The 12019-nt window shown below is 45.7% G+C and overlaps 1 protein-coding gene across 1 annotated transcript in view; it reads right to left on the reverse strand.

Annotated features, from left to right (window-relative positions):
• The window catches only part of LOC116846512 (Down syndrome cell adhesion molecule-like protein Dscam2), a 109486-nt gene that overhangs the window by 57736 nt on the left and 39731 nt on the right, over positions 1 to 12019 (reverse strand). The window contains exon 2 of the mRNA XM_032820440.1: positions 1499 to 1588. Coding sequence (XP_032676331.1) covers positions 1499 to 1588 — 90 coding nt within the window. The remainder of the gene's footprint in view (positions 1 to 1498; positions 1589 to 12019) is intronic.

A 12019-nucleotide genomic window follows, 5' to 3' on the forward strand; every position in this document is an offset into this window, starting at 1 on the left:
ACCCCGCGTGCCGCGGGGAATGAGGAGCGGGAGGGAGCGCCGTCGGATGATCTCTAATTGCTCGCGTGTCGCGCACCTTTCTCCGTCTGTCCGTTCGTCCGTCACGTTTCTGCCGTGGCGGTCTCGCACGAGAGAAACGCGCGCTCTCTCGTATAAATGGTGGATCGTGGTACCACCGCATTGAGGTTTCTCCACTTTGCGCCGAATGAGAACCACCGTGCTCTTCGCCACGTAGTGTTGGCAGAGTGCTCGTGATCGATTACTCGTCATCCGCGCGCGCGATGTCCCGAGTTCGACGCCCACCCGCCCACTGCCAAACCAAACGTACTCCTTTCTTTTTTCCTCCCTCTCCCCTCCTCTCTCCCCCTCCCCCTGTTTTTCCCGCTCCTGCTCTCACATTCGTCCTCGCTCCTACCTTCCACGTGGTCATCGACCGTGGACCGTGGTGCGCGCACCACGTAGAGATAGGTAGATAGATAGATAGAAAAAGAGAGAGAGAGAGAGAGAGAGAGAGGAAGAGGAGAGAGACGGTCGTCGCGCGAGAACGGATGCGAAGCGTTTTTCGCTTTTTGCGTCACGGCAGCGCGACGAGGGTGCGAGAGATCGCGAAGCCGGGTTATTCTGCAAGTTCACGGAGCGTCAAATCGAAGTCACTTTCCCCAAAAGTTTTCGCCTCGATGGGAAATGTAAATTTCACTCCGCTCTTTATAAACCGATGTTCACGGGGAGTCGTGCGAACACACTGCCGAAAAGCCGGGTTGGGGACAGGGATAGAAAGTGATACGAGGAAGACGCGTTTTCGGAGGAGGGAAGAGGGGAGCTGATATCGCGAAATGGTTCTCGCGAAGATACCGAGCTCCGCTTGATATTGAAATCGTGTGTCTGCCGAAAAATTTTTTGCCGGCTAAGCTGCCATTTTTCCCGCACGACGACAGGGACGCTTCTTCTTGCTCGCTTACTTCGTATTATTGAGAGAAAGAGGCAGCTCTGTCTTGTACCAGTGACCCGCGAAATGATTATTGAGCAAAGAAACTTGTCCCTGGGTTTCTGTAAACATCACGATACCGTCTCTATGGGCAATTCTGTTTTCTTTCTTGTGCACGTGAGTACACGGGGGGCAATCTTATTGAATGAAATAAGATCATACAAGAGAAATATATCTGGCAACTGCAATATCTGGCAGTTTGTCAAGAGTCGTTTTAATCTGGCTGGAGGAGTGTATCCTCTCAAGCTTGCGGGATGGCTCATTGTCGTAAAGCGTTGCCGGACCGAAGTTTATAATAAGTAGGACTTAGTACCCAAGTTCCGTGTCCGGACTTTCTGACGTAGTCTCCGCGTGAAAGTCCATCTAAAATTGCAGATTCTACGCTAATGAGCCCGACTGTCAACGCCGAGCAACGTTGAAGCTTCTCTTGAATTTTCTTGCTCGAAAAAGAGAAAGAGGAAAAGAGAGAGAGAGAAAAAGGAAAGCACGATGTTTCGGGAGGGTTAAACTTACCGGTCAGTAGGAGCAGCAACAATGTCGAATCCATCCCCAAAACCCTAGTATGCCCAGACAGAGTCAGCTCAACACATTCTTGAAACTTTCCTGAAACAAAGCGCGCCAGATGATTAATGAAACAGACAGATTTCAGTATAAAGTTAATTAAGACAGATATTAGTCCGAAGTTAATCTTAATCCACTATTCTTTATAATTAGTCGGAGATGTGTAATCATTCAATATTGGTAATCGAGATGTCCCGAAACGTCCTTTTCAAGGGAAATCTTTCTGAAAATCCATATTGCACGTAGCACGCACTGTAGACCTTCAGAAAGATTTTCCGGAAAAAAGACGTTTTGTAATGCAAGCCGAGTAAACATCGCACGGAGCTCTAAACTGTTGATATTACGTACATGTTTCCCGAGCAAACACAGTTTGGTTCGGCCGATCGATCGTTTTATTATTCGCCTCGGAACACACGGCGATAATTAGAAAGTCACATTAATTTGCAAAAACGGATTCTTAATTTTGAGCACGCGCTCTACGGCGGCATATGAAATATTGCCGGTGTTTCTGTCAGCGGTACGGCAACGCGCAGGTCATGAAAGTGTCAGGAGACAATTACTATAATCATGCGACCGGACAGTTCACGGGACTGTGATAAAACGCTTAGTTTGCGTGGCGTCAGGAGCACATGTAGCGCGTTGCGTCAAATGGACATGGTTTGGGCGCGGGTCGATGGCCAAAGTCGGACAGGACAGCGGTAAAGAGCAGAAAGGTGGAAGCGCGAGGGTTGGTTGGATAAAATGCGTTACGTCGGCGAGGCCTGGAACGAGGGCGTCGGTTAGGATTCAGGCCAGGGGACTGCGAGGAGGATAAGGGTGGCAGGGGGTCGTGCCGGAAGCGCAACGGCGGCCATTTTTCACGGCGCGGACGTCCGTTTCCGGTCCACGATCACCGCGAAATACAAACAAAAATGGCGGCCAGGCAAGACGAGAGGGGTTGGAAGAGCGAGAGGAGGGAGGGGGGAGCTGGAGATACGGAGCGAAAGAGGAAAATGGGAAAGACGGAAATCAAGTGCCGAGAGACAGAGGGGGCCGCGAGGCGGAAAAAGGACGACTGGCTTGCCGACATGGCGGTGGTCCTGTCGCCCGTCCGTTTCTTCCCTTTCTTTTTTTTTCTTCTCTTTTCACCGCCGCTACCTTTTTCCACCCTCACGTCGTTGCGCATCCGCTTGTTACACGTGTAGGGTATTTTTCAATCATATGGTATCTAAGTCGCGAGAACATCCTTGAGATTACTCCCGATCTCCAGGAACCTCTTTTATGCGCAGCCCTGCGAGATAGAGGTTTTACGATGCTTAGCATTAGACGTATCGGCGGATATGAGTTTTATGCCTATACTTTTATCACGGCTGTCTCTCCAGATAGATTGCACTTCAATCGCTATCGCTACTGAAACTCGAAAACTGTACTGGAAAGCGTACTGAGTAGGATAAAACAGAGTTTTATTAGTAGTCTTGTGGATTCCAAGATCCTTAGAGTAACCGTAATTCCAAGAAATAAAGAGAAAACAAAGAGAGAGAGAGAGAGAGAGAAAAGTGGAGAGATAGAAGACGAGTTGTTAAATAACAAATATTAACTTTAGTCGCGGTTTAATCGATTCTTTGTCTCTTTCTGGATTTCGAGTTGAGAGAGAGACACGTGGAGTAAATTAAACTGCAGCTAAAGTAAACGCACGTTGGCGCACGCGCGGCCGTACAAGACTCGACACATCGAATGGCGAATCCAATCGGCGAGATATTAGCGGGTAAATACGTTCTCGGACTATTATGCGACAAAAAGAAAGGAGAGCGAAGCGGCATAACCGTCTTGAGCGGTAATAATCCGAGTTCTGCGGATATAAGGTAGTCGTCTTTGCCGTTCGACGCCAGCGGGAACACCCGGCATCCTTGCCAATCTCCGCCCTCGCCGTTCTCAATTTCCATCGCTCTCCTCGCGTAATAAAGCCTCTTTGTCTTCCCCGGCCGTTGTCGAGGGCGGCGGTGACGGTCTCTTTTCGCGGTTCGCGACCACGGTCGCAGCGAGGGGAATGGGAATTTAGTTTTCTAGAATAGGGGAGAGGAGGGGGGACGCGTCTTCTCTCGAACCGGCCGATTACCATATCGCGCGACAAGGACGAATGAGCCTGACGCAACTTGGCACCGATCTCGGCGCAAATGAGCTTTTGAAGTTCAACGTCGATATCATAACCGGAGAGCTTATCGGGCAGATTAAGATAGGAGGTGTATGCGACTAGAGATTGCGCATGGTGGTGCCCATATCGAAAACTCGGCCGGGGAATCGATCATTTGTCTTCCGGATTCAATTTCTGCAAAATCGGAGGTTCCCTGAATCGACTCATCTCTCGAGAAACTTCCCCCCCGATTCGCTCGGTTCGCCAGAAGTTCTCGATATTCCCAATATCGTTGAACATCGCGAATTTAAAGCAGACGGATGTCTCGCGCCGTCATTAAAGCGCGAATTCTTTCGCAAATCGCGCCTTCGCGCACCGCGTGAAATAATCCGATGAGAAATCATCAAACGAATATTCCCGATCAATTTTCATATCCGATCAGGAGAGATCCGATTAAATTTAATCGGACACACTTCCGATCGTAATGGTATTCTCCGTCAGGTATATAAACCGATGAAAAAATTCATCATCGATATCGATATTTCTCATGTCGGATGTTCTCTGATCGGATACGAACGTTGATCGGATTTTGATCGGGAATATCCGTTTGGTAATTTCTAGTCGGGCGACTAGAGTGAAATTATTCATTCACTCATTACCCTGAGTGTAGCGACTGGGAATACATCGGATCGGCATCAGCACGAAGCCCCGCTGTCGTCTCATCGCCGGGACCGACGAGTTTTGTCGAGAAAACCGCCGGCTAATTTTCGCCGTTCGAGGGGCAGCTCGTGTTAAGCTGGCACCGAGCAATTCCGCAGAAGTTGAATGGCCGCGCGCGAGCAGTAAGACAAGGACGGGCAAGAGTTATGCATTATGATTCGCCGTTCCCTCCCTTGCAACCCTCCGACGCCAACCTAATAACGTCACTTGTTGCACGAGCCCCCCTGACCCCCACACTAACCCCGCCGGGCTCCTCTCTCTCTCTCTCTCTCTCTCTCTCTCTCTCTCTCTCTCTCTCTCTCGCTTTGCCTTGCGCGAAACTATCGCCCACCCAGACGGGAAAGTCCCGTCTCAAGGATACCCCCGTCTTATGAATTTCATTTATCTCAAGCCCCGTCGTGAACGCGCGCGCGACCACGTTGAGACTGCTGTACGTTTGTGTGCATGTGTAACAATACACAGCTCTCTCTCTCTCGCACAATCCCATTCACAAAACCGCAAACCGCACTGTCGCGTATACACGAGTCCCGCGTACCTGTACTATCAGTTATAACGAGTCCGTTCTTTATATGTGCTCGCTAATATGACGCCGTTTTGCTGTTCTCCCCTCGGCAGCGTTTCGCGGCATGTTGCGAGCTCTGCCAGGCAGATTTCATCCGCATTGTCATCGCGAGAACGCGCCGACAAAGAGAGAGCAATCGAAGTTCAAAAAATTCCATATTTTCCTCTCTCTTTCCTTCTCTCTCTCTCTTTCTCTCTCTCATCCTTCGGTTGCTTGTCCCGTGTTCTTCGACACGCGGTGATATCGGCATATCTGTCGCGCTTCCGGCTACCGCGATTTATATTAAATAACAAGGACGGCTTATGACCCGCGAAACGTCCCGAGAATATCGCACTTTCAGCAACTCCCGAGTCGTGCACTGTTAATTTAACGATATGATAGCAAAAAGTTCATAACTGTGAGCCGATCGCGGTTACTGGAAATAGCGTATCGGCTGGCACCGCCTAACTACGAGAATACCGAAACGAATCAATTCGCTCGAGGAATTTTTTAATTAAACGTTCCCTTTCTTTACTTCGTTACGGGTGCGGCCGGCCGTTGCGTGACTCGCTTGCATAGTACACGGCTCGTATGTGAGCGCGGCGAACGGGTTTACGTGTGTAGTACAGATGATGTAATGCCTCAAGTAAAATATAAAAAAAGCGGACATTTCTTTTCTCTCTCTGTCTCTCTCTCTCTCTCTCTCTCTCTCTCTCTCTCTCTCTCTCTCTCTCTCTCTCTCTCTCTCTCTATTCCATCGCGTTACGAAAGTGCACTCGGGAGAATTTCAGTGGCGGTTTTATCCTCATCGTTTCATCTTTATTACAATAATTCTCGACGGTGACGTCTGTCTTGCCCCGTCGAGGGGGCGCGTTTTCGAACGACCGCGTACGTGCCGGGAGCTCGCGGACGGATAATGGAAAATGATGCGACATGTCGTATGTATTTGTCGGGCGTAACGCATTTACAAGCGCGCAATTTCGGTGGCGCGCGAGCCGTAAAATACGACAACGAGAAATCACGTGTGCGGCGAGGACTCCGAGGCGGCGGCAACAACGGGTGCAATGGGGCCGCGCGGGGGAACGTAAAGGATAACAGTAAAGGGAGATTGTTCGAATGACTTGGCGCTCTTTGCCGCGTCGGACGTCCCGTACGTGGTAGCGCATCGTTAACGAAACTTGGTCGGAATTTCACAAGCGCGCCATTCCTCAGCGCGCAATCACCGTCATATATCACCGAAACCGCGGCCAAGTATAAGGCTGACACGTTCGCTCGTTAATGCGGGAATGATCTCGAGTACACAGCACGCCGGACGGGCGCCGGCGGATTTATCAAACCCGCGCGAAAATGTTTCTCGGCGCGCCGAGATTCCGAGCCGTGGATTGATTCGAATGCGATTTATATGGAACAGCCGTGCCGCCGCGCACGTCATGCATCGCAATCGGGTGATCTGTTCGCGAATTTTCAGGCGAGAGAGAGAGCGACACGCAGGCAGCTCTCGCGGACTCGATAATACGGCGTCGTCTCTGTGAATGCGCATCGCCGAATTAAAAGTCACCCTCGGGGAATGGGAAATCGCCTCAGACAATTTCGAGCTCACGCCGCGGATCACGGTAATCGCAAAACTGTTTGCCGCTTTCGGATGAGAGCACTTCTACAGCTCTCTTTGTAGCGAGTTATACGCGAGCCAGAGGAAGAAAGAAAAAAAGCCGGCTAGTCCTGATAATAGGAACTCCGGACGATTTTAATCGAATCGAAAGCAACGAAGCCGCGGGGGGTATTCTGATTGTAATCCGATAAAGTTTCGCTCGCGCTCGTTACACCGTCAGATCGCATAAAGCGTAAATTCGGCCGATGTTTAACGAACGTGAGAAAGAGAGAGCCTCGACACGAAATGTTTCACCGCGGGGAAAATAATCGACTGCCGGCTGTCAACGTGTGCTTGAATTGTAGGCAATAATAGCATCGCTGGGGTGCGCGGGATTAAAAGCGACGGAAAAACTGCGCTCTGCGCTCGAGATATATCGCTGCCTGCGATATATTTCGCGCTAAGCTTTCTGTTTTCATGCAACACCGCAGAGCGCGGCTCGATCGAAAACGTTATATCGCGACGAATCTTTCGAAAGTCGGCTGGAATTTTATGTGTATGTGCGCGTGCTCTCTCGTGCGTGTGTTTTTCCTGGGGAAACGAGTATTTAAATGCATACCAGGGAAAAAATTCCTATGGTGTCATCACTTTGAAGTATCATTTTTCCGGAATATATTTAAAATAGTACACAAAAATCCGGAAAAATCGCAGCGACGTGAACGGGAATGTGTGACACGCGAGAACGACACGAAACGTCATCAGCCAGAACGTGTTGCTCCCATAAATTTTCAGATGGTCGTTCGTTCCTTCGGCTGTTTTTGTTTTTTTTTTTTTTTTTTTAATTGCGGCTTTCCGTAACATCATGTGCTGCGCCGCTGTCTCGCATGCCTCCGAAAAAAACGACATTTCGCGATAATAATGTTTCGGCGTGACGAATTTTCGACGCTTTGTCAAATTTTCCTAGTTCCGGTATTTCAATTTTCCGAGGCTTTGCGTGTCCAGCCAGGGGTGTAAATAAAAAATATACCTTTTAAATTTCACGGCTAGAAAGCATAACTACGTTCACGTGAAATTTATAAACACGTTACAGTTCCCTGCGGCCGCTAACAAACTCGAAATCAATTCCTTCCGCGACGAGTGGCACGTATCAATCACAGACCCATTGCCGAGAGATCGGTAGAGAAAGAAAGCTTCATTGTACTGCTTATGCGCGCAATCCGAAAAGTTATTCACATTTGAGCAGTCCGCCACAACGGTCCGAATGTATCTTTTTATTCCCCGTCTTACAAGCACGAATTAATTTTAACGCTTTCACAGCCTTAATATTCGCTGAAATGTCCGAAAGGAAAATGCCTTCCGCAATGCGCGCATTAAAAGATGTAACGAGCGTATAAAAACACTCATTATGCATTGAAAATACGCTTAATGCCGCGAAAGGCATCAATATATCAAGAGGGCTTTTGAGCTTTCGCCGCTTTTGAATCTGCGTTACGAGTTTTGCCTACAATGTGAATTCATAAACGACTCCAGGTCGGAGAGCGAAGGTATTTCAGCGTAATACTGCGCTTTCCGCTGAAACACAATCGCGCAATTAACTCCCCCGCTTCGTTAACAGCCTCCTTACGCGCAAAAGGGTATCGGACTAACATTCGTCGTGGCCGGATATAATTCTTCGTAAAGTAGCAGTTTGAGGAAAGACCACAAATGAGAGAGAAAAGGAGCAGATATCGTGCTTTACTTCACCGAGAGATTATTATTCAGACTTCTCTCGATTCAGTCATTTATTCAGTAATGTGTGCAAAATAGAAACTACGATATTTTGAATGTGTGAGAAATGTATGAATTGTGTTATTTATAGGTAGGGACCATTGAAACAATCAAACATTTAATTATACTTCGAAATAATTCTTTCCTCAAATTTCAACGCGCCGAAGAAGTCAGTGATTAGATACTTGTAGTATTTAAGTACAATAATCTACAATGTTATATCTCGCGATTCCCCAATAATCATTCAATTTCGACAAAATTTGCAGAATTAATACGAATCCAAAGTTTCAATTCGGCTACGCAAATACACGTTCGCGAGTACACGTGCCGACCAATCATCCGTTATACGTTTTTCCCGGGTCGGCTGTTATTGGTTTTTACAACTCAGCCGAATTTATCCTTTGCTTTCTCGTACGTAAACACTGAAGTGTAGTACACAACTGATATCGAGGATCTTTGAAATCGTATTATGATCAACGAATTGTGAAAATCGCACATAGTCGTACGTTATGCAGAAACTACGATGAGTGCATCGCGAAACACATATTGAACAATTGCATATTGTCAACATGTTTGCATATTGATTAATATTACGAAGTGGCAAGCGTGAGTAATCGAGTAAGAACCGTTACGCAGCTTCCAAGCGGCACTCGGCCAGCCGAAGGTCGCGCGACCTTCGCAACAATAACGCGCGTAGGTATGCGAGGTTCTTCATTTGGCGTCATAACGGTCTTAGACGCGGAGGTGAACGTACCGCGAGATACGCCGCGCGCTATTTCCGTCTTTTCTGAACCGGTCAAAGCGTATGTCCGACAAATTGCGTTGTATAGCGCGTTCGATTATTGTGCTGAGAACGTCGTGAGAGAGAAGTCCCGGGGCTTCCTGAAATTTTTCTTGGGTGACTACCACCTTTCGCTCTCGTTCGATTTAAACGAGAAATACGCGCGACCGAGCGTCGCATCCTTTGCGATATTTTCGTGCAAATTACTTGTCTCTCGTATTTACGATTCGCCTACGGGAAGAACAATGGTCGGTCCATATATAAATCTGATTGTGCCAACCAGATTCGATCGTAAATTACGAAACAATGAATTATGCGTTTGCTGTATTCACGCGCGGTTATTATGCGATTGCTCGGTTAAAATAACGATATCTGGTTGCTCCAATCAGAGTGTATCCATGGTAAATATTACGCCGAGCAATTTTTAGTTGCTACAACCGGATCAACTATATTGATATAGTTGATGTGGCAAAGTGATTGAGTCATACACATTATGATCACACGAAGATAATTATAAGGTGATGCATCTATACTGTTCCCACAACTATAAATATTTCTCATGTTGATAAAATAGAATATTTCTGTGTTAATTTATCGTTTCTACTAATCAGGAAAATTACTTTTTGTTTCAGATTTAATGAAGCTTGTGGCTCCATCACGACAAACGGATGTTCCAACGGACGTGGATGCTGTACCGGAGGATCCGGTTCGGGCCGAGCAGAGTCAGTTCGAAGGTACGTTCATTCACTCTTTGTGTCTCTTGTATTAACCCTTTGTTGTCGAAAGTCGAGACGTTAATTACTCGAATGACTCGAATTGCGACAGCGAAGGGTTGATTCATTCTCTATGCGTGCTTGTTTGTTAAGCCAGTTTTCTGAATTTAACTAATCGAATTATTTGCTTCTTTGCTTCAGATTTTGTAGCAGAACGTGGCTAACTCTGACTGAAAGTCGTTTGGTGAGTGAACAATGAAAGAAAAGATTCATACATAAAAATCTAAGGGTTTATGAAGGTTTTGAATGGGCTTTTGTAGAATTTCGTCCGAGCCAATGCGATTTGCTTATAAATTTCTTCACGACAATTTTTGCACGTAAATGTATTTGTGCCGTTGAACAAAGTGCAGTGCTCAAGATAATTAGAGGATCACTTTATCGAATGTCGCGTATCAGTTGAGTCGAAAATTGATCTATTATAAATTTCGCGAGTACTGACTTGTGCCTTAACTCTCTTTTTGAAGACTATTCAATTTTTTTCTTTTTATTCATTTTCAATCTCTAAATTCTAGCGAACTTTCCAACATCAATGAACAGTAATAATGGACAAATTATGAAAATATAGAAAATTTACTTTATTATATGTATATATATTATATTTACAGGTTATACTTAATTGTGATATTAGATATATCAAATATTTCCAGATCTTAATTTCGTTGAACATGTTTATGTAAATCAAAGATAAATAGGAGCTATAACGCAGTAGTGATGATAAATAAAGTGAGACCGTAGAGTGTCAAACATAAACATATAATAATGTCATAAGCAAATGAAATATATGTAAACATATGTTTTAAACTTATATAAAAAATTTTGCGCATTACGTTGAAGAGGATCCAGATTGAAATGTTCGCTTATGACATTATTATATGTTTATGCTTGATATTCTATTATCTTACTTTATTTAACATCATTATTTGCGTTGGCTCCAATTTACTCTTGATTTATAGGATATTTATATAAATTTAGTATCTCAATTATTTACATTTTATATTTAATTCAATCTACAAAATTAACAAAACAATGAACTTATTTATTAAGCGTGATCCTCTGATTGTTTTAAGTACTACACAATGCGCATCTGAATTGCGCCACCAAACCTGCGAGTGCTTTGCTCGCAATGATAGATTTCGGGATCGCCGTGGACATTAATTCTTAAAATTTCTTGCGTAAACACGCCTTCGTGATTGCATTTTACATGAAAACGTTATTACATACATTTTTCCACATAGCGCGCGGAAGTAAACTGTGCCGCGATTGCTATTTTTCCATTAGCCGCGATTACAATTTCTCCACGGTCGGCAATTACGTTTGCCGCGATTACTATTTTCCTATCTGCCTCGTCGTCGACATTTTATCCTTACGTTTGCGCTTCGATTATATTCTTCAGAGAGAATCGTTAAATCAAATTCGCGGAATTGTTACGAGAATAAACTTCGCAAAGGTATTGCGAGGTAGTCTTCGCTGAGATATCGCGGAGCTAACGTGCGTGAGACTGATATCACGCCACTCTCGATTACTTGGCTCGCGTGGAGATTCGATAGATTTCGCGATCGGTTGTGATCGATCTTCGCGCTGCGCGATTTTTCACACGCGATTCGCGAGTATGCTCCGGAAATGTCGGAATTTATCGAGCCGCGAACACGATTCCGATGTTCCGGGATTATTTATCGTATCACCATAGATATTCGTTAAGCGAGCCGCAAATTTCGATTTTCATTAATCGTAGTCGTAGATTCTGCTCCGAAATAAATAAAAAACGACCGTACCAGTCGTTGATTCGTTAAATGCCGTCGAAACGTAAATATTCGCGTCGCGAGTGCAAAGTGAAGTCTCACTCTGCGTGAGACGATGCAGCTCGACATGCAGCGTCCAGTTTCATCATCGCTGGACCTGACTGGACGTGGATGAACCCGGATGGACCTAGAGACGGATCAGGTTGGACGTCGCGAGGGACTATGCGAAATGATGAGTATTGAATTTCAACACTCGCACAGAGTTCCATATAACGTAATGCATGATCGTAAATCGCACTGACTATTATCGACGAATATTAGATTTATTATTCTAAGGCTCTTTAGATTTAAGAATTCTCTTATAATCGATGAACCATTATTGACATTTATTTTCTTTATGGTCAATCTATCATTGAAATTGTGATTCTTTTTGACAATACTTGACACATAGTGT

The sequence above is a fragment of the Odontomachus brunneus genome, unplaced genomic scaffold, assembly GCF_010583005.1.
Source record: "Odontomachus brunneus isolate Ranch 3 - 2012 unplaced genomic scaffold, Obru_v1 Obru_scaffold_065, whole genome shotgun sequence".
Lineage (NCBI taxonomy): Eukaryota > Metazoa > Arthropoda > Insecta > Hymenoptera > Formicidae > Odontomachus > Odontomachus brunneus.